Source organism: Melanostigma gelatinosum (assembly GCF_949748355.1).
Source record: "Melanostigma gelatinosum genome assembly, chromosome: 15".
NCBI classification, from domain to species: domain Eukaryota; kingdom Metazoa; phylum Chordata; class Actinopteri; order Perciformes; family Zoarcidae; genus Melanostigma; species Melanostigma gelatinosum.
In genome coordinates, this window is record NC_136648.1 from 18,242,096 (window position 1) to 18,264,811 (window position 22,716).

General features: G+C 41.9%; 3 protein-coding genes across 4 annotated transcripts; 1 reads left to right on the top strand and 2 right to left on the bottom strand.

Annotated features, from left to right (window-relative positions):
• The first annotated feature begins 52 nt into the window (after positions 1-52).
• LOC306789051 (protein lifeguard 3-like) lies at positions 53-8,388 on the top strand. 2 transcript variants are annotated; one of them, XM_079284815.1, is made up of 12 exons: positions 53-219; positions 3,808-4,125; positions 4,247-4,314; positions 4,452-4,516; positions 4,603-4,656; positions 4,759-4,809; positions 4,895-4,934; positions 5,402-5,439; positions 5,530-5,617; positions 5,723-5,818; positions 5,906-5,959; positions 6,080-8,388. In XM_079284815.1, exons 2-12 carry the CDS (start codon positions 3,813-3,815, stop codon positions 6,227-6,229), a joined length of 1,017 nt encoding a protein of 338 aa, XP_079140941.1. In that variant the 5' UTR covers positions 53-219; positions 3,808-3,812; the 3' UTR covers positions 6,230-8,388. The 2 variants fall into 2 exon arrangements, with proteins under 2 accessions (XP_079140941.1, XP_079140942.1); XM_079284816.1 differs by lacking the exon at positions 53-219 and adding an exon at positions 2,139-2,245.
• Positions 8,389-12,853: 4,465 nt separating this feature from the next.
• Positions 12,854-15,109, bottom strand: LOC306789058 (uncharacterized protein). Its single transcript, XM_079284825.1, has 3 exons — positions 15,053-15,109; positions 14,557-14,815; positions 12,854-13,420 (listed from the first exon to the last, which is right to left on the bottom strand). The coding sequence occupies exons 1-3, from the start codon at positions 15,093-15,095 to the stop codon at positions 13,249-13,251; spliced, it is 474 nt and encodes a 157-aa protein (XP_079140951.1). The 5' UTR covers positions 15,096-15,109; the 3' UTR covers positions 12,854-13,248.
• A 118-nt stretch (positions 15,110-15,227) lies between these two features.
• mcm6 (minichromosome maintenance complex component 6) lies at positions 15,228-21,183 on the bottom strand. The gene is made up of 18 exons (XM_079284804.1): positions 20,989-21,183; positions 20,676-20,822; positions 20,359-20,469; positions 20,174-20,261; positions 19,620-19,781; positions 19,345-19,510; positions 19,081-19,229; positions 18,733-18,883; positions 18,475-18,616; positions 18,212-18,353; positions 17,939-18,046; positions 17,538-17,693; positions 17,192-17,320; positions 16,883-17,047; positions 16,403-16,526; positions 16,110-16,298; positions 15,849-15,988; positions 15,228-15,753 (listed from the first exon to the last, which is right to left on the bottom strand). Exons 1-18 carry the CDS (start codon positions 21,084-21,086, stop codon positions 15,646-15,648), a joined length of 2,475 nt encoding a protein of 824 aa, XP_079140930.1. The 5' UTR covers positions 21,087-21,183; the 3' UTR covers positions 15,228-15,645.
• Positions 21,184-22,716: the final 1,533 nt, after the last annotated feature.

A 22,716-nucleotide genomic window follows, 5' to 3' on the forward strand; every position in this document is an offset into this window, starting at 1 on the left:
GTTCTTCACTGCTGCTGCACATACAGCAGGAGGACAGACCTGATAACAGACACACAGGCCGCTGAGCAGCTCCACACGAGCCCGTGGACAGGTTCTCTTCAGTGCTTTGGTGTAAACAGAGAGGGCGTGGCCGACACCGGAAGCCCGTTCGGTTTACTCACGTTACCGCTGGGGACCGTTGCGACCAGACTGGTTTCTTTCACTGGCGTCTTTTATTCGGTGAGTAGAGACAATTTCATGTCAATGTTGTCGTGTTTTCATAGCGGCTCAACGACCCCGAAACACATTGTACATTGAATTCCGTGTGTTGCTGGTGGTGTCACGTTAACCTCGTGTTTTCCGATAGCTGGTTCACAGCTGTGTGTGTGTATGTGTGTTAGCTCTGTGTGTCCAGCAGGCTAGCCTCACCTGAAAGGGCTTCTTGTGAGCTGAGGTCAGGTTTGCAGGGTCCGCGTGCTCTGGACACGTTATACGTTTTTTTTGACAGCCGTGTCAGTCAAGTACACTTCCAATGTTAACGTTTAATTTAGCCACAGTTAAACTGATGCATACCACAGACTGCTCTCTGTCTTTAAACGTATGAAACGGGGCGCTGATGGTTCACATTTTCCGTTTGCTTTTACCAATGTGGAAACTACAAACATCTGGTGTTAACTGCATTGCCTTCAAAGTGAGAGAGCACAACTAATGTCTGTGTGAGCCAGCAGTTGTACTCTGTGGGGCCACCACAGATGTACTGTAACCATGCCACTAATATATATATATATATGTGTGTGTGTGTGTGTGTGTGTGTGTGTGTGTGTGTGTGTGTGTGTGTGTGTGTGTGTGTGTGTGTGTGTGTGTGTGTGTGTGTGTGTGTGTATGTATATATGTATGTATGTATATATGTATATATGTATATGTATATATGTATGTATGTATATATGTATATATGTATATGTATATGTGTATATGTATGTGTATATGTATATATGTGTATGTGTATATGTATATATGTATATGTGTATATGTATATATATGTGTATGTATATGTGTATATATATATATATATATATATATGTGTGTATATATGTATATATATATATATATGTGTGTATATATGTATATATATGTGTGTATATATGTATATATATGTGTGTATATATGTATATATGTGTGTATATATGTATATATATGTATATATATGTATGTATATGTGTGTATATATATGTATGTATATGTGTATATATATATGTATGTATATGTGTATATATATATGTATGTATATGTGTATATATATATGTATGTATATGTGTATATATATGTGTATGTATATGTGTATATGTGTATATATATGCATGTATATGTGTATATATATATGTATGTATATGTGTATATATATGTGTATATATATGTATGTATATGTGTATATATATGTGTATATATGTATATATATGTGTATATATATGTATGTATATGTGTATATATATGTGTGTATATATGTGTATCCAGATTCATATTTTACAATGATTTGAGTTACATTTTTGAAAGTGTTAAGAAGAAAATGTGTATGTTTTTTGCTACAGTACTAACTCCTGAAGTGGTCCATTCAAACACTGTTCCTGTTTTAACTGGCTAGACTGGATCCCCAATATAGAGCTTAGTCAAACCGGTTCCTTCTCTTATTGTCATGTAAGGTATGATAAGATCGTCATGTTGTCCCAAATGACAGGCATGGCATGACGCGTGTTGCACACGGCCTTGCTGCCAGTGATGTCACTGATGTGGTCTGTTCGGCTACATGGACGTAAACAAAACGGAGACGGTGCTGTCAAAGGGTGAAACTGTGACTCAGAAACATGACGATGACTTGGTGATTATGCCGATGATGAAATATGATCATCAAATGTGGGAACCCGACATTCAGCCGTCAGCTTGAACTCATTTCTCACTAAAACGTGTTTGGTTTCTAGATGCTAACACTCTTCCAGAAGAGTTCCGCCCTTCTACTCAAACACCTTCAGCCCCCCCCTCTGATGAACAGAGTCTCATTGACCAAGCAAGGGATAGGCTCTGTGCTTTCTTCTGTGACTGCCGATACTCTGAAGCACTTTTTCTGTTCAGTGTTTTCTGCCCTGTTGCTTGGTGCTCTGGCGGTGATGTAATGGCAGCATTGGGTGTTGGCCAGCTGTTGAATTCCTTTCCCCTAAAAAGCCCCAGTGAACAACCGACTGAGCGAAAAAAGGGAACCTCCTTAGAAACACAGGTCTGTCTTTTTAATATGGTGGCTTAGTTTTACTGTGATAGTGTAGCGAGTCAGAGACCATCTGCTACATGTATGAATCCATTTTGAGAGAAATGTGTTTAAGATCTAAATGATTCACGTCATAAAAGTGGTTTCATTTTGTTGCTAAAACAAAGTATCACAACTGTTTTTAATACTCGATGTAGGGACATGGAATAGTAACAAGCTGTAAACACAGCATTGTTATCACCTAACGAAGTTGACACGGCTAACGTGTTAGCAAACAGTTGCATATTTACACAATGAGACAATCAAAACCTGTTGTGGCCACCTAACCAAAACAATGAGCTGAAAGATGCTAAAATGCTCCACAGAGCTGAGGGGAACTGAGTCGGGTGATAATGATGATAGCCTTGGCCGGAGGCAATACATTTATGGGCTGTCCATCCCTCTGTCCCATTCTCACGCAGATGAAATATATCAACATTTGCCTGATGGAAATTTCCTTTGAATTTGGCACAAACATCCACTCGCACTGCAGGATGAACTGATTCAAATTTAGTGGTCAGAGATCAAGGTCACCTCACAAAACACGTTTTTGGCCATAACTCAAGTATTCAAATGCTAATCACGACAATTACGCACAGATGTCTAAAGGGATAAAATGACTGGTTGATAGAGGCATAAAAGCAGTAGCTCTAGTTTATTGCATACTATATATACCATCATTTCTTTATGACATGGTATACCATGAATCGGAATCAGAACCGTTTATTTGCCAGAGTATGTTGCACATACAAGGATTTTGACATGGTGGATGGTGTATAACATGAAACAATCAACACAAAAAAGAGAAACTTATTAAAATGTACAATAAAATATAGTGCACAGATAACAGTATTTTAAACGAGTATAATGTAAGTGTAATGTAAAACTGTCAATTGTATTTAAATGTGAAGGGGAGTGTACCGGTGGGAAATTGTCCTGGGGATCTCAGAGTCAATGGGGGTCCCGGGCTTTGTTAATGAACCCACCTGCCGATGGGGAAAAACTGTTCATGTAGCATGAGGTCTTGGTCCTGATGGACCTCAGCCTCCTGCCAGATGGAAGGGGCTCGAACAGTTTGTGTCCATGGTGAGAGGGGTCGGCTACAATCTTTCTTAAGGGTCCTTGAAGCAAACGAGTCTTAAAGGTACGGCAGATTGCAGCCAATCACCCTCTCAGCAGAGCGAATGATGCCGCTCCTAAATGCCTAATCCTCGTGCGGCCTTATCTGTCCGAGTTCTGCTGTGAACCAGGGTTTGTCGTTGTTATAACTCACCCTGGTGCTGGTTGGTACTCAGCTGTCCTCACAGAAGCTGAAGACATCCCAGTCTGTACAGTCTAAACATCCTCCAGAGCTTCACTGGGCCACTATGAGTGTTTTGTGTCATTTTTTTAAGACATACAATAACTTCTTATGACTTTGTTAAGATGTTCTATGGCAGCTGTAAGATGACTATATGATGAAATACTAATCTCTGACTTTTTTTTTTTTTGTTCCCTACCATTCACTCACCCTGAACTGTATTTCCTCCTCACAGGTGAAATGTCCAGGTCAGACTACCCGCCAGTGTATGATGACTCCCGGGGCCCGCTGTATGCACCTCAGGGTGGCAATTACCCCCCACCCCCTGCGTACGGCTTCCCTGGGTTTGGGGGTCCCCCGCCAGGCCAGCCTTCTGGTCCCTACCCCACCGGTCCAAACGCCCCTCTGTATCCAGGCCAGCCCGGCGGCTATCCTCCCGGCCCGTACCAAGGACAGCCTCACCACGGTGGGCCCCCAGGAGCCGGCTACCCCAATCCCCCTCCCATGCCCCCCATCATGCCGCCTACCATTCCATCAGACATGCTGAGCTCTGGTAAGACGCATATCAGTTTGTGTCTTCTAATGTTAAATACAAAATACGTTGGTGAGAGACGGCACGTTTCCTGTAGCTCTTCGTGCCCGGTGCTCATACTTCTGTTCTGCTGATATCACAGGTGATGAGTTTGCGGCGAGCGGTAGCAACTGGGACACTCTGAGCATTCGGCACGCCTTCATAAGAAAGGTAAGAACACACCCGTCGTCCAAACCATAATGGATCGGCCCCAGTTTGTGTCTGTCATGCCGTTACATTTGAGTGACAGAGCAAAGAGAGAAGCGACGTGTGTGACGTCCTCGTCTTTTGTGTGCGTGTGTTTTCAGGTGTACTTGATTTTGGCGGCTCAGCTCCTCGTCACCACGTCCATTGTGGCCGTATTCACTTTCGTGTGAGTACGCGGAGTGTTTTGTGTGCCTGTTTGTATTTGTGTCGGCGTGTGTCTACGCTATTCATTCTGCCTGTGTTTTCTTACAGCCAACCTGTCAGATCTTTCGTACGGAGAAACCAAGCTATCTACTGGGCGTCATAGTGAGTCTCGCTCCGCGGTGGCGTCGGTGCCTTTTTAAAGTGCTGTTTTCTAGGAAAGTTTGTGAATATTCATTTATTCATCCCTGCATTTTGTTGTTTTAGTGCCGTGTACTTCATCACCCACCTTGTGCTGGTCTGCTGTAAGGGCCCCCGGTGAGTGCTCGGTTTTATAAAGAGTATCGGTAGACGGAATTTTCATAAGACTGCGTCCAAAATTCTCATCTCGCTCTCTTTTTAGGAGGAAGTTCCCATGGAACGTCCTTCTGCTGTCCATCTTTGTAAGTCACATGACTTCTACTTAACTTGCGATTCAGGAAATAGAGACACGTAATTACTGTCAGTGTCCTGGACTTGGATCATGTTTATCCTGTAGCTCGCTCAGTGAGCTTTTCCTTCTGCCTACGCTCGTGTTATCTCCACGCCGGAGGCTTGACTTTGATACTAGATGTAAGCAGTGAGTCACCGCACTCTGCTGCGTTTGCATAATGCATTTGATATGTTGTTTCTGTGTCCGTGTTTTATCAGCTCTGTGCACAAAGTATTACTCCATGGAGCATAGCCTGTTGTTCTTGGTACAAGAAAATATGTTTATTGCAGTAATATATCATGTATCATTGGGAGGCCGTGTATTCTTGGTCCAGCCCTTTTTATAGCTCATAATCAGAGATGTTGTTGTTGATGATGTAGGTCAGTTACAGGATTTTTCTTCGTCAAATTGTTTGTTTTATTTTATTTATTTTTACAGACCCTGGCTTTGTCCTACATGACTGGATCCATCTCCAGGTAACCCTAACCTGAACAGTCCACCTGGTGGTATACAAACATCCAGCCACTGTCCCTCAGTATGAACTGTGTGCTGCTCTTTGCTTTTAGCTACTACGACACAAAAGCGGTGTTTCTCGCTCTGGGGATCACTGCCGTCGTCTGCATCTGCGTCACCGTCTTCTGCTTCCAGACAAAGGTGAGGGGGGGTGTGCGTGCGAGTGCTTATCAGCCTCACACGGCCGCAGCGCACGAGTGCGGTCACGCCTATATTAACTCGGCTGTGTGCGGTTTCTCTTTCCAGGTGGACTTCACCAAGTACCAGGGCCTCTTCTGTGTGCTTGGGATCGTGGTGTTTGTGACTGGCATCATTTCAACCATTGTGCTGTCATTCAAATATGTGAGTTAAGGCTGATGTGAGCAAACACGCACTCGAAACGCACCTTTTTTGAGTTTCCATCGTTGTAATGAATGTTTGTTGTTGCAGATGCTGTGGCTCCACATGCTCTACGCGGCTATCGGGGCCATTGCTTTCACCATGGTGAGTGTTGACGAGCGGTTTTGTGCTGTGTAGTTTATTTTTTTTACCGTTGCCCGTCTGGTATCTCTTCTCTGTCGCTCGCTCCAGCGTTACTCTGAATGTGTCTTTCTTGTCTCGTAGTTCCTGGCGTACCACACACAGCTGCTGTTGGGGAACAGGAAGCACTCCATCAGTCCAGAGGAGTACGTGTTCGCAGCGCTCTCCCTCTACGTCGACATCGTCCAGATCTTCCTCTTCCTGCTGCAAATTATCGGCGCTTCGACCAAATAATTGGACCCGACGGTTACACGACCAATGTGGGTCAACAGGGCGCAGACAAGCGCCTGCAAAAACCATTCCGTGGTTGTTGTTTTTTTTTTTTGTTGTTTTTTATAAAACCTTTTGCTTTGTTTTCAGTCGAATCAGAAGATTCATAATGCACTCCGGTGAAAATGTTTACGGGCTGAATTTAAAATTTTGCCACAGGTTACTGCACTTTTCAATGGTTTAAACATAATATTAACACTACAATATAAATACAGCCGATGCATATAGACACTAACACGCTAGCTGCAATGTTTATTCACTCTTTGCTGGACTTAAGTTAAGACAAACCGCGTATCAACGCTTTTCTCTGCATGTAGATGTATATACTATGATACATGAACTGGGGTACGACTGTAGAAATCAAACTCAAAATTTGCCAACTCAGCTCACCACAGATTTGGTTTGTCTGAAGGTAGAAAATCTGCCGACCAGCACTTCTAAAGCTCTCTATGTCACATGTTGTATAAGTATACAAATGTCATTTTTAGGACCCAACGGCCATTGGAAGAGGGTCCTGTCCTTGTTGTTATTTTTCTGCTCCACAGTCGTATTCTTGGAGAGCTTAGGATGCACAAAAACTCACGGAAATTGTCACTCACTTCAGAACTGGCAAAAATTGCAACGTCCTGCAGCAGTTGGGTGCGGCCAGCGGACTCCACAGCGCAAACGCACGCGGGGGTTGCGTGATGTATAACAATTGCGAATTCTCAAGCACCACGTAGTGGACACCGGAAGGGGTTACAAATGTGCAATGCATCATTTCCAGCGCCACACAGGATACACCGTCTAACTCATTCGTGCAGTGTTTGACATGCACAGTACACCAGAAGTGTCTAGTGCCTGTTCATCGGCGCTCAGGATTTTGCACATTTAGTGTGTATAAAGTGCTAATCAATAAGCTTTACAGGTGCAGGTACAGGCAGGCTATGTTACCTTTGGACAGAACCAGACTAATGGTTCCCCCCTCTTTCTGCTTGCTGTAGCTTCATATTAAGCGTACAGACATGTGAGTGGTAGTGATCGCCTCATCTAACTGTCAGCGTGAAAGTGAATCTGAATATTTCTCAAAATATTGAACTATTCCTTTTAATTGTATGCATTTTAGAAGGCAAAACTGGCTTTAATGTTAAACCAGTTGCGAGCGTGCACACAGCAGCATCGATGCACTAATAAGGCCGCACTAAGAACAGTGTTTGTGTGTTTAAAACGTGATGTTACATGATGTAATAATAATAATAATACATTTTATTTATATAACATTATGTAACATTACAATGTAACATATTATTAATGTACAATATTACAATGTGACATTTGGTATTGATCCTCACGACACCAGTACGGATACTCAAATGTACGCCTCGTATCGTCAGTATTGATACAGCTCAGTACACAGCTTCATATTAACGAGCCTTTGCTGGTGGTTTAATACATGCTGCTATACTGGAGCTGTATACGTTCTACATCACGACAGTGCCTTCAAAATGTTTCTGAGATTAGAGTTTTTTCACTTTCAGAACTACAGGGTTGTACCCATCAGGCTTTTCTAGCATTGTTACATATTGAGTCTGTTTCTATATTTCATGTTGCAGTTAAATCTGGGTCAGATACTGAGGGGGTTTCATACAGGGCAACACATCCAATGCCAGGGTGTTGCATTATTGTAGCATTCCTGAAAAGTCACTGAGTTCCAGCTAGTGGGGCATTGTCCAAAAGCTCCGAAATGTCCAACCGAGCTGGTCCTCTGTTCATATGCATATTCATCACAAGTGTAGACTCGTGTTACATACAACACTTGACTCGAAACAACCGAGGCAGACGTTTTGAATGTGCCGCACGGATGGTGGGCTGTACATATCTATGATGAGGATTATTTTTTTTTGCCTTTTCATGTCAAATAAACATTTGTATTTGTGAGTTTTCACGTGATTTATATGCATTTGTACCAGTAATGATTCTTGATTCTTAAAATATAGATTTATTTATTTTATTATATTTATGGAACATCAGCATTAAGGCTTAATACATATGTGATCGTTCTCCACATGTAATGTTCAACTTTAACAGGATACTCCATCTTTGTTCGTGAGCAAGAAGAAAACTGTTGTGATTAAAGGCTCAGTCTCAAGCACCTTCCTTCTCAGATTTATTGCATCTGCCTCAACAATAAATAGTCCAAAGAGGTTTTGGATGTTTGTAACTCAAGCTCATAATACTCATCCTCTGCATGGCCTTCACATTCTCCCTCATTTGACCTGCTTATCTTCTCTGGGCTCTGTCCACTTCTCTCTTGGCCAGGAGGAAGCCATTACGGTACTATTATATCAATGATTGTACTTTGTGGGCAACACGTTAAGCATCCATTATTGATGCTGTGTGTAGAGACAGTATGTATGCTGCATATTGTAGTACAAAGGGAGAAAATTGGGTGGCAAGTATTTGATTCACAGTCAGACTTTTGTATGACTTGTTTTGATATACTATACTGTGACTTTTTTCAACTTAAGATTCAGGCATTTTTTGACATACTATGCCTTTTAATACCTTTTTAAAATGTAATATACAGTATTATAGTTACATTCTATTGTACTATCACTTTTTCAGCCCTATTGTAACTTCTTTAGACTTAATATATCACTTTTTTAAATACATTTTTCGACATATACCATGGCTTTTTCCACATGCTAAACTATGACTATGACTTTTTCCACATGCTATACGATGACTTTTTATGACTTTTTCCACATGCTATACTATGACTTTTTTTCTTTTTCCACATGCTATATGACTTCTTTTTTTTTTTTCCACATGCTATACTGTGACTTTTTATGACTTTTTCCACATGCTATACTATGACTTTTTATGACTTTTTCCACATGCTATACTGTGACTTTTTATGACTTTTTCCACATGCTATACTATGACTTTTTATTACTTTTTCCACATGCTATACTATGACTTTTTGTTTTTGTTTTTCCACATGCTATACTGTGACTTTTTATGACTTTTTCCACATGCTATACGATGACTTTTTATGACTTTTTCCACATGCTATACTATGACTTTTTTTTGTTTTTCCATATGCTATACTATGACTTTTTATTACTTTTTCCACATGCTATACTATGACTTTTTGTTTTTGTTTTTCCACATGCTATACTGTGACTTTTTATGACTTTTTCCACATGCTATACTATGACTTTTTATGACTTTTTCCACATGCTATACTATGACTTTTTATTACTTTTTCCACATGCTATACTATGACTTTTTCTCTTTTTCCACATGCTATACTATGACTTTTTCTCTTTTTCCACATGCTATACTATGACTTTCTTTGTTTTTCCACATGCTATACTGGGACTTATTATGACTTTTTCCACATGCTATACGATGACTTTTTATGACTTTTTCCACATGCTATATGACTTTTTTTTGTTTTTCCACATGCTATACTATGACTTTTTATTACTTTTTCCACATGCTATACTATGACTTTATTTCTGTTTCCACATGCTATACTATGACTTTTTTTCTTTTTCCACATGCTATACTGACTTTTTTTCTTTTTCCACATGCTATATGACTTTTTTTTGTTTTTCCACATGCTATACTATGACTTTTTATGACTTTTTCCACATGCTATACTATGACTTTTTTTGTTTTTCCACATGCTATATGACTTTTTTTTTTTTTTTCCACATGCTATACTGTGACTTTTTATGACTTTTTCCACATGCTATACTATGACTTTTTATGACTTTTTCCACATGCTATACGATGACTTTTTATGACTTTTTCCACATGCTATACTATGACTTTTTTTCTTTTTCCACATGCTATATGACTTCTTTTTTTTTTTTCCACATGCTATACTGTGACTTTTTATGACTTTTTCCACATGCTATACTATGACTTTTTATGACTTTTTCCACATGCTATACTGTGACTTTTTATGACTTTTTCCACATGCTATACTATGACTTTTTATTACTTTTTCCACATGCTATACTATGACTTTTTGTTTTTGTTTTTCCACATGCTATACTGTGACTTTTTATGACTTTTTCCACATGCTATACGATGACTTTTTATGACTTTTTCCACATGCTATACTATGACTTTTTTTTGTTTTTCCATATGCTATACTATGACTTTTTATTACTTTTTCCACATGCTATACTATGACTTTTTGTTTTTGTTTTTCCACATGCTATACTGTGACTTTTTATGACTTTTTCCACATGCTATACTATGACTTTTTATGACTTTTTCCACATGCTATACTATGACTTTTTATTACTTTTTCCACATGCTATACTATGACTTTTTCTCTTTTTCCACATGCTATACTATGACTTTTTCTCTTTTTCCACATGCTATACTATGACTTTCTTTGTTTTTCCACATGCTATACTGGGACTTATTATGACTTTTTCCACATGCTATACGATGACTTTTTATGACTTTTTCCACATGCTATATGACTTTTTTTTGTTTTTCCACATGCTATACTATGACTTTTTATTACTTTTTCCACATGCTATACTATGACTTTATTTCTGTTTCCACATGCTATACTATGACTTTTTTTCTTTTTCCACATGCTATACTGACTTTTTTTCTTTTTCCACATGCTATATGACTTTTTTTTGTTTTTCCACATGCTATACTATGACTTTTTATGACTTTTTCCACATGCTATACTATGACTTTTTTTGTTTTTCCACATGCTATATGACTTTTTTTTTTTTTTTCCACATGCTATACTGTGACTTTTTATGACTTTTTCCACATGCTATACTATGACTTTTTATGACTTTTTCCACATGCTATACTATGACTTTTTATGACTTTTTCCACATGCTATACTATGACTTTTTATTACGTTTTCCACATGCTATACTATGACTTTTTATGACTTTTTCCACATGCTATACTATGACTTTTTATGACTTTTTCCACATGCTATACTATGACTTTTTATGACTTTTTCCACATGCTATACTATGACTTTTTCCACATGCTATACTATGACTTTTTATTACTTTTTCCACATGGTATACTATGACTTTTTTTCTGTTTCCACATGCTATACTATGACTTTTTTTCTTTTTCCACATGCTATACTATGACTTTTTTTCTTTTTCCACATGCTATATGACTTTTTTTTTCTTTTTCCACATGCTATACTATGACTTTTTATGACTTTTTCCACATGCTATACTGTGACTTTTTATGACTTTTTCCACATGCTATACTGTGACTTTTTATGACTTTTTCCACATGCTATACTATGACTTTTTATGACTTTTTCCACATGCTATACTATGACTTTTTATGACTTTTTCCACATGCTATACTATGACTTTTTATTACTTTTTCCACATGCTATACTATGACTTTTTATGACTTTTTCCACATGCTATACTATGACTTTTTATGACTTTTTCCACATGCTATACTATGACTTTTTATGACTTTTTCCACATGCTATACTATGACTTTTTATGACTTTTTCCACATGCTATACTATGACTTTTTATTACTTTTTCCACATGCTATACTATGACTTTTTATTACTTTTTCCACATGCTATACTATGACTTTTTATGACATACAGTACCATTCCCTTTGGACCTTTATAGCAGCTGTGTGTGAGGTCAGAGGTTTTTTGACATACTATACGATGACTCTTTTACAACATTCTTTCGACCTACTATGCTGACTATCACTTTTTTTAAATACATTTACTGTGCCTTTTTTTTAGACAATATATTATTGTTATATATTAAAGAACTATATTATGTTTTTCGACATACCGTACTATAATATGACTTTGTAAAAACAATTAGACATACTATACTATGAATTTTCTTTTTTCAACATACTATACTATGATTGTTTTTTTTACTTTTTTCAACATATGAAACTATGACTTTTTTATCATTCATTCGACATGCTATGCTATTATTTTTTGACAACTTTTTTCTACTGACTACTAGGATTTTTCTGTGACTTTCAAACATGCTACATAGTATGACTTAGATTGCTATTTTTAATCTTTTTTCAAAATACCATACTATGACTTTTTGGATTTGTGGATGTTTGGTTTGTCATATTTTTGCATTTCTTGTGTTGCAAATTGCTACAACTACATTCCGTTGTGCAGTTGTGTTGCATTATGACAGTAAATGATCCTTGAGACCTTCTGACTTTTTCGATATACTAGAGCTTTTTATTTTTTTTAAATACTATGACTTTTTTGATATTTTATACTAAGACGTTTTTCAAAATACTATACTATGACTTTTTACAACACTTTTTGATCATATTTTGGACAAACTATATACCGTTTTTAAAAGAAAGTCAACATACTATACTATGACTTTTATGACATTTTGGATGCCATAAAAATGGCATTTTATGACACTAAAATTACTTTATCACATACTCTACAATATTGTTTATATATATTCAATTTTCAGGTGATATGACTTTTCTAAGATTTTTTCTGGCATTCTATACTAGGACTATTACTAGGACTATTCATCACAAGTATAGACTCAGGTTACATACAACACTTGACTCAAAACAACAAAGGCAGACATATTGAATGTGCAGCACGGACGGTGGGCTGTTTGTAAATAAACATATCAATGATGAGGAATCTGTGCTTGCCTTTTAATATAAAAAAAACATTTATATCAGTTTCAATGCAGTTCGTATGCATTTGTACCAGTGATGATTATTGTTTATTTAATCACACATTTATAAATATACATTCATTTCCTTTATCATATTTATAGAACATCAGCATCGAGGCTCATAAATATGTGATCGTTCTCCATGTAATGCTCAACTTCAACAGGATACATCTTTGTTCATGAGCAAGGTTTTGGATGTTTTAAGCTCATAAAGTTGCCATCTCTTCTGTAGTCAGTCTTTGGGCTTCAGTTCAGTGGAGTCACCGTCTCGGTCCATCATCGGTCCAGTTTAACATCCTCTGCACGATGGCGGTAGCGACTCCCTGCATATTCTCCCTCATTCGACTGATTCATCCTCTGTCGAACCTTCAGCTGCTTCAGTCGGTTCTTGTCCACCTCTCTCTTGGCCAGGATGAAGCCAATGATGCCTGTGGGGAGGCCGATCATCCTACAGGAGGGAGAGAGATTATTATAGTGATTACTTTACTTAGTGGGCAACACAAAGTATGGAAAGCTACAATCTACAGTGTTCATCTTTTCTCTTAATTTAAGTAATTATAAAATCACACAGTTTTCCCTCTACAGGAGTACAGAAATGTTTACATTTACACTCAGGTACACTTGGCTAAAGCTAATGCCGTCCATTAATAAATCCTACTCATGAAAGAGGCTCTAATCAAGTTTATGATCATTTTTGAGGTTGTGCCTTGTGCTGCTGTTGAATTAATGTAATTAAACTGAGAGGTTATTCTAATATTTGTCCACTATCTTTACCCGAATGAGTGCAGACATTATAATTTAGATTATATTATCTTCATGACGGTCAGATTTTTGTTTTGTGTACCCAATAAGCTGGAGCCTCTGTCACCTGCTGTATTTCTACATGACTTCTGGTGCAAGAACACAAACACTGCAGCTCATTTGCTGCGAGACAGTTACATTAGTAGTCGTCACTGCAGACAACAGCAGTCAGTAAATAATCTGAATGGTCAAACTGAATCATTTGGTAGATCGGACACACAGACTGCCGGGCTGTTGCTAATGAGATACACCAGCAGCTCACTGCCTTAGGACCAGGAGTTACCGTAAGACTGTAAGATCTAATTAAACAACACTAATGTTGTTGAATTAGAAATATAATGCAATATATAATGTGTTATTCAGAAAATGAAACTTTTTCAATGCAGCTAGTCCAACTACAGCATTGCTGCCTTGGTAGCAGTACTCATATTGCAACATGGTATTCAACATTATAAATTGCAGCATCTGTATAAGGGTAAATGGTCTCATGGTGTTTGGTACAAACCTTTATTCCTAAAATGTTGTCTCATGTATATCAACTACAATGTAGAGCCTTATGTGAAGCACAACTTAACAAAGACTTTAAAAGGTAAATATGTGCTCAGCTACATTTAGATGTCGGTGAGACTGATAATAAAGTCCATTTCCTACTTTAATGCTCATTTTATAATGATTTATGGGAGATATTATTTTGCAAAATGTCTCTTATGTCTGATGACGCGAGTTGTGTTTAAAGAAGGGATCATTTTTGTGGCAGAGTATATGCAGAGAGAAGAGACTCACCAGGCGTAGCCGATCACAACCATGGGGTTCTTCGCCTTTTTCTGGGGGATGTATTCAGGACCCTCATCCTCTTCCTCCTCGGCTCTCCTGTCCTCTGTGTTGGTGCCGGATGTGCCGTGTGTCTGGGTGCTCCTCGGTGGTTCTATCCTAGAGCTGCACCGGGCGGCAGCAGGGGAGACGTGTAGCCGCGAATGTTGACACACTGCCGGGGTTCGGCACCTCTGCGTAAGCAGCCACCGACCCGGAACAAGGCGTACACCTAAAAGAAAAAGGAACGAACAGATATGACTTATTCTTCGCGGCGAGGTTAATGAGGGTTCAGTCTGGTTACATCGTGCATAAACAAGGAAAATACACCTGTTGTAAAAACAATCAGTAAAATAACGCCACATGACGTTATTTAAACGGATGACTCGGCCACGAGGTAGCTTGGATGTTTAGCATCTTGCATCTCACTTGTTACAGGATGTGTAACGTTAATACATTTGTATTTTACCTTTAAGTGCTGTCCTGACTGCTGTCACGTAGGACGCCGCCATGTTTGTTGAATAAGGCTTATCGGACATGCGCAGTGGCATTTCAATGATCTCTGACTGCTGCCACCTAGTGGACGACATCGACGTCGCGCTTCTTTGAAACGCAGCAGGAAAACAGCGTGTTTTTGTGTTCATGTCAACATTTTATTCATCAAACCTTTAATATTTCCAATCACTTCATGTCATTTTACAAAAAGACATACAATATAACTTGAAACCATGGCGGTGCGTCAGCCTCAATGTATGCCTGGAATATACAGTTAAGTGTTCACAATTCAGGGCAGTTCCCTTGACTGAGAGCCAAACAGACCGAAGTCAGCGAACAACTGGAGGAAGAGAGAGCAGCGTATTTACAAAAGTCAGGTTGACAGTGGAACAGATTATTTTATTTTATCTTAAAGAGCCCTAGAATCTTCTGTACAGTACAAAACAAGTGAAATAGCATCTCAAATGTTACCGTTATGTACGCATTACATGTGAGCAGTCAAAAACAACTTGAACATCAGCTTCACTGTTGAGGTTAAAGATCAACAATGGTGGAGGCCCGAGGAGTTTAATCCTCCAGCATGTAGTTGGGGTTGACGACCAGAACCTCTTCTTCTGTGCTCGCGGACTCCGAGCCCTTCAGCCCCGTCTGAGACAGCTCGATGAGGATGTGATCCTGGGGGAGCAGACACGCGCGGTCAAGTAATGCCGGCTAAAAAAGACTGCTGGTTTACTCATCAGCGGTAGTATTTTTGGAGCGGGTGGACTCACATAGTGCACCAGCCTGTGGAGGACCTTCTCTATCAGACCCTTCTTGTTGACAAGCTCCTCCTCGGAGTCGATCTCCGACTCGATCTCCTTCAGGTACCAGTTGACCACCGCGCTTTTCTTCAGCTCCTCCTCTTCCTCAGCTGCAATGCAGACAGCGGGGGGGGGGGGGGGATGTTAGGACTGATTAATAATAAAAAAGAAGAGAACAGACAAAGTGTGGGAGAACTCTTTTCAGCAGGCATGAAGAGAGGCGTCTCGCACCTTCCTCGGCCCGGCGCAAATGCAGGACCAGCAGGTTGGAGATGCGTTTGTACTCGGGGAAGGACAGGCGAAGAGCCGGTCTGGGCTGGCTGCCAGACTCCGCGGGGCCATTGACGTGTCCGTTAATTCCATTGGCGTCCCCGTTAACACCATCCACATGGCCGTTCACCCCGTTAGGGACGGCGCTTCCTGCAACGGTAAAGTTTGCATGAGATAAAACCCGGATCTAGAACAGCTATGGCATGTCTCTGCATGTGCATTGATACGATCCAAGAGAGCGTGTGTGTGTGTACCATCCTCCTGCTGCTCCTCTTCCTCCAGGTCGTCGTCCTGCTCCAGATTGATGTCGGGCGTCTCCACTCTGATGATGGATTTGTTCAGAAGACGGAAGGCTTCCTTCACATGTTTGGGCTGAACCTGAAGACACAAAGGGAAAAGGCAACGGTCACCAAACTGTAACATGTAATATGCGTGTGCGCAGTTACAATACGAAACATTCATTTACAGTCAATTCAAATATAACTGCCATTTTAAAGAAGTGTTGGGATTGTTAAATAATCATATTAGGAGCTTTATTACATTATAAGGTTTTAAAATCAATGAATAGGGTAATTTTACGATATTGTGCCACGTTATTATAGCCAGAGCTGCAGTTCTCGGGTTATAAATGTATATTTGCTGCTTGCTTTCTGCAGAACGGTCACTTGTCCAGTATCAGTGTGTCAAACTTTTATTGCGTTACCATCTGTGAACCACTGTTGGTCGGTGCCCACCTCGTCACAGCAGTGCATGCGCGCCATGCCCTCCGAGAGGCGGATCATGCTCTCCAGCTGTCGCACCGTTATTCTCCAGGCGGACTTGGACACACCTCCGGAGCTGTCGCGCTGGCGGAGGCGCTTGTACTGCTCGACAATGAACTCTTCGGATTCGCTGGAGATCTAGAGACGTACACGTGGAATATGCAACGGTTAATACGGATCACAGGCGCACACATTGTTAACCTGATGTGAACACACACACACACACACACACACACACACACACACACACACACACACACACACACACACACACACACACACCTTAGGTTTGAACTGCCTTGCGAAGAGCAGGTATCTGCGGATCTCGTCCAGCGAGTACAGTCTGTTCACAGATTCATCTCCGCGGCAGTGCAGGTCCACGATGCGTCTGGCGATGGCGTAGTCCGTCACCTGGGAAACACACGTGCAGCATGAGATCAGCTCGAGGCAGATAAAAAGCTCATAATGCCTGCATCAGGGCAGAGGATAACAGAACTAAAAGGATCCAAATAACAATACAACAAGCGGGAGGTCAACATAATGCAGAAACAGTTGAAATGAAAACGCGAGTCGATTCGACTATCAGCGCAGGAACAAAATGCACGGGCTACGCTGAACACACGCGTACCTCGTTACAGTCGTCCACCAGGATGAAGAAGAGGTCGAAGCGGCTCATGATGGGGGCGCTCAGATTGACATTCTGCTTCAGGCTCTTGCCGCGGTCGTAGCGCCCTCCGACGGGGTTGGCGGCAGCCAGGATGGAGGTGCGAGCATTCAGGGTGGCCTGGAGGAGACGGAGGCAAAGTCTGGTTACTCTTACTGCGGAGACGACTGAACGGCTTCCTTTTGATTTTGGCTGACTGAAGTTGGAAACGGTTTAATTCGTTTGGATTCGCAAGTCAAGCTAATTCGTTTGTTTTAAGTTTTCCTCTTGAATAAAAAACGGTGTAAAAGTCCGGCAGACCAAAACGTATCTATCTTTAGGAGACACAACTGTGAAGGTATGATTTAAACATTCGACTGCATTACCTTGACTCCGGCCTTGGTGATGCTGATGGTCTGCTGTTCCATGGCTTCATGGATGGCCACCTGGTCCTTGATGTCCATCTTGTCAAACTCATCAATGCAGCACACGCCCTGGAGGAAAAAAAAACAAAAAAAACACCGTCAATAACGCCACCGGACACACACACACACACACACACACACACACACACACACACACACACACACACACACACACACACACACACACACACTTCACGTCTTTCTCCGTCCGCCCTGCGACGCTGAAACACTCACGTTGTCGGCCAGCATCAGAGCTCCGGCCTCGATGACGAACTCGTTGGACTCCTCGTCTCTGACCACAGCTGCCGTCAGACCTGCGGCGGTGCTGGCCTTGCCGCTCGTGTATATCGCTCTGGGACTGAACTCCTCCACGTGCCTGCACACACACACACACACTTAAATTACCATTCAAACTGACGGATCTGTGCACAGACTCAATACGGATTTGACGGCTCCCAGTAGTTACTGGTATTTTGGCGTAATGTTGCGTCACATACTTGAGGAACTGGCTCTTGGCGGTACTGGGGTCTCCGACGATGCAGACGTTGACGTCTCCTCTCAGCGAGATTCCCTCCATGGTCGTTTTGGGAACGCCTCCAAACAGCATCAGCAGGACGCCGCGCTTCACCTCGTCGTTGCCTGAAAAGCACGGCCCCCCCCCAACCCGCATTTAACTTCAGATCCACAGCTGGAATACCCTTCAACAAGACTTTCCTGTGTACGGAAAAACGTTGAACAGCAGGTGGCGCACTGACCGTGGATGGTGGGGAAGAGGCTGGTGCACAGGTTGTGGTACAAGTTCTTGTCTTGGCTCATCTCAAACACTTTCTCCCACTCCTTCTCGGTCATCTGGCTCTTGATGCTTTCCGCCGTCTGCTCCTCGTCCCGCAGCTCCTTCCCGCCAAACTGCAACACGAGAAAACACACTTTTGAACAGCGGCCATGTTTGGAGCTGGAGTCTGAAGGAGGACAAAGCTGTAGGTGCGATTGCTGTGGAAATGCATTGGTTGTTGTGTGTGTGTGTGTGTGTGTGTGTGTGTGTGTGTGTGTGTGTGTGTGTGTGTGTGTGTGTGTGTGTGTGTGTGTGTGTGTGTGTGTCTTACTCGGGGGTTGGTCGGGGCCACGTTGCAGGCCAGGAAGGCCAGTCTGTAGGAAAGCTCTCGGACTCCCAGAGCCTTCAGTCCTCTCAAACCCTCAGCCTCAAAGCCCTGGGGACCTCCAGCTACGCGGGTGCTGGTCTCCGCTCGCACACCTGGAGACGGGACGCCCACACAGACAGTCGTGAGGTGTCAAATACATTTTAAAAAACAAAGGACGTTCTGTCTATCTGTGACTTGAAGGCTGAAAGTGTGTGTTCAAAATCATACCGGGAGTGCTGAGCTGAGAGACGTCAGGCACGACAATGAGGGTCCCGATGAAGTCACAGCGGTCTCCGGCCTGAGCCATCTCCACGGCCTCGGCCCTCAAGACGATCTCCAGGGAGCGCGGGATCGAACCGCGAGGCAGCTCCGCCTGCGTCTCCTGGATACGCACCTAAAAAACACCACCACACCGAGTTAAGACTCAATCAGAAACCTCACATTGTCACCAATACACACACACGTTAGTATGGATACACACACACATCCTCGCTCACAGTTACCTTCTGGAAGTCGATGAACTTGGATTTGTGTGTGTCGAGGTGGAAGCGGGAGCGGTTGTTGCAGACGGGGTTTCTGCAGATGGTTGGTGGAGAGTATTTGAACTGCTGGGGGACATCTTTGATCATCGCCTGGCAGTCCATGCACAGGAAGGTGCCGCTCACCTGCACAATCATTATCAAAGACAATGCTCCCACATATGAGCTCAGCATTGCTATGTAAAAGTGAATAGACAGAGTAGTATAAAAATGAGAGACGGGGGTGCAGCAAAATGTATATACGTAGATGTGTGTGTGTGTGTGTGTGTGCATAAGTGAGTTTGTGTCCATTTATCCATTTGGATGGGTGAGTGAGGGGTGTCAATCGAGGTTAGGCAGTAATATGGGATATTTTTCAATCTACACATAAATACAGTACATGGACACAAATGTCCCGATACATATACACATATAGATTTAAAAAAACATGATTTGTTTGCTAAGTATGGAGCCCCTCTGGGTGCTTCCACACACACCACTAATATCTCATTGCCTGTGTTGACCGCAGGACATCTTACCAGCTCTGGATGGACTGGGTGTGTCCTCACCACCTGACCGCTGATCCTCACCAGGGTGCCAATGCGCATGGATGACAGCTCACGGATCCTAAAGTGCACACAGGACAGGTGCTGCTGTATTGCTCTAGCTTTGCTAATCCAACCTGAAATGGACAGTAAAAACCTGGTGTCGCTTTGTGTCTTACTTGTGTCTGGTGGGCAGCTCCTCGAGGGCTACGTAGAACTCTTTGTTGAGAGGAACATTCCCATGGTCCCGAGCAAAGTTGCGCACTGCCCGACAGAGGAAGGGGTAAACTCTGAAAACCAGAACCCTTCATGTTAATCCACACAGCTGCCTCTCCGTGGCTGAAAATGCACCCGTTAGTGGTTCAATCCACCGGTATCTCGTGTGTGAGTTTACAGATGAGAACACAGCATCGTGATCAAACTGAGGCTGCGGGGCTACAGACGTGTTTGTGAGCTGGAGTCGGTGGTGGGGGGGGGGGGGGGGGGGGGGGCTCACCTGTAGTACTCCTCCTGGATGGTGGTAGCCAGCTCCTGGTTGAAGCCCTCCAGGTCTGTGAAGCTCACCAGCAGGGTGTTCCTCTCGGGCCGGATCAGCTCCTCGGCCTCCCGGACATACTTCACCTCCCCATCCCCGGTCTGGAACCTGCGCACGGATACAGGCAGCGGGATTATAATTACATATAATATAATGATCAACATCCGATCAACACTTCATTATAACTCCTACATAGTTACGGATAAAGAATATATTAAAATGATGCATTCACGGCCGGCACCAATACGGTGAAGCCTGCCGCTGACTGACTTACTCCTCTAAGAAAGCCTGGAATAACTTCTGGCATTTTTCCGCCAACTCGTCTTTCACCATCTCCCCGGTATGCTCCGCGGTGGCTGTGGCAACATCCATGTTGAAACACCGTCAAACTGGAGCAAAAAGATTCAGAAACGGGTACAAAACACAGCGGCGTACTGCTCCACTCCGGACACACACAAACAGCACGCTGCGGGCCAGATAACACAGCTGCAGTTTCGCGCGAAAAGAGTGACACGTGACGGGTGGCGCGCCACTTTGGACCAATCAGCGAAGCTTTGCAAATGCTGTATGTCTGGTAGCCAATCCGAAGTGAAGATGTTAACGCAGCGTCATTAAGCCGGTACCCGCGACACGCTTCCGTTTTCAAGCCAATACAGTTCAAGAGAAAACATTTTTTGCAAGAGGGGGGCTGTACACAGAGATACCGTGTTTTTTCCATAATGTTATAAATATATGTCAAAATAAAAGTCAAGGCTGTAGAATGACCGTATGCAATAACAGTGTTAGTCTATGATGCAAGCACATACCAGGGTAAGATTAGAATAAAAATAAATCATTTAAAATAAATAAACGGCGGCTGATGGGAGTGTGTTAGCAACATAAGTTGACTACATGCAGTTTAATATGCATTTATCCATGTACACAGCAAGAGTCAGTTTTCGATTACTCGGTGCATTGTTTGATGCAATACAGTTAGTAATGTGGTTTAATTGAAGTCATTTTTGTGTTCACAGAGTTGTTGCTGTTGGCCCTGATATTTAATATTCCATGTATTGTGCTGTTGCTTTGGTGAACGCAGAGCACAGACTGTAGAAAGAGACGCAGAATAAAAGTGTTGTATACCATTTATACCACTAGATGGCAGTATAGGTGTATTTAAACCATAAACTTAGTTATATTTACCTGTCTTTGTTAATTATATGGGTTATTGATACAGATGTATTTAATGCTGATTGTATCATCTGATATTTGATGTTCATGGTTAATTTGCAACCTCGTTGAATACATCATATATACATCATGATTTTGTTCATTTAAGTTCCACCTCGAAGCCAGATTTGAGGTCATCTTCTCGAATGCCCAGACGGCCCACAGAATCAGAGCAATTGTATTTCAAAGACAAAACCATTGTTCGATTAAATTATTATTACAGGGAAGCATTTGACACGATTTGAACTGAAATTGCAATGTGACGCTGCAGGGAAACTTGAGTTGTGAAGTATTGGAGGGTGACAGGTTGGTGGACTGAAGATGCCTCGGTATAAGTGAAATTCAAATGCAAGAGGAAGACATGAAAGATGAGTCGATAAATAGCTTTTTGACTGATTATAGGATCATAAGTACAGGTCGAAGGTGTCATTCACGACGATCAAACCCATCAGCAATGTAGACGCTCAAAAGTGAGAACAATGCCGTCGCAGCGCGCAAGGGTTCCCAAGCGCCTATTGTTTAGGGTGCCACGGCTGCGCCCCAAGATAAAAATAATTCAACTTTTGGAACGCTACAGCGCGTGTCATGTGACAAGGGAATACCAATTACCAATTTTTTTCTCATTTCCGTAAATAGCAATTACCGGTACATATATGAAAGAGACGGAAAGCCGAGTTGCAGCTTTACTATCAGTTCCATATTTGACTTGCTGATTGGTATCCAAGGACTTCAGAACATCCAGTTTAAAGGTCAGCCATACAAATCGAGCGATAAAGCGATGAGTAATTTCCTG

What these genes read in the sequence shown, in the direction of transcription:
- LOC306789051 (XM_079284815.1), top strand. Translation starts at nt 3,813, where the DNA reads ATGTCCAGGTCAGACTACCCGCCAGTGTATGATGACTCCCGGGGCCCG. An exon ending in ATGACTGGATCCATCTCCAG is followed by an intron (nt 5,440 to 5,529) that starts GTAACCCTAACC and finishes CTTTGCTTTTAG; the next exon opens with CTACTACGACACAAAAGCGG. An exon ending in GGGCCATTGCTTTCACCATG is followed by an intron (nt 5,960 to 6,079) that starts GTGAGTGTTGAC and finishes CTTGTCTCGTAG; the next exon opens with TTCCTGGCGTACCACACACA.
- LOC306789058 (XM_079284825.1), bottom strand. Translation starts at nt 15,095, where the DNA reads ATGGCGGCGTCCTACGTGACAGCAGTCAGGACAGCACTTAAAG. An exon ending in AGTCAGGACAGCACTTAAAG is followed by an intron (nt 14,816 to 15,052) that starts GTAAAATACAAA and finishes TTTTTCTTTTAG; the next exon opens with GTGTACGCCTTGTTCCGGGT. An exon ending in GTTGTGATCGGCTACGCCTG is followed by an intron (nt 13,421 to 14,556) that starts GTGAGTCTCTTC and finishes TCCCTCCTGTAG; the next exon opens with GATGATCGGCCTCCCCACAG.
- mcm6 (XM_079284804.1), bottom strand. Translation starts at nt 21,086, where the DNA reads ATGGATGTTGCCACAGCCACCGCGGAGCATACCGGGGAGATGGTGAAA. An exon ending in TGGTGGACGACTGTAACGAG is followed by an intron (nt 17,321 to 17,537) that starts GTACGCGTGTGT and finishes TGTGTTTCCCAG; the next exon opens with GTGACGGACTACGCCATCGC. An exon ending in TTTGCGCCGGGCCGAGGAAG is followed by an intron (nt 15,989 to 16,109) that starts GTGCGAGACGCC and finishes TCTGCATTGCAG; the next exon opens with CTGAGGAAGAGGAGGAGCTG.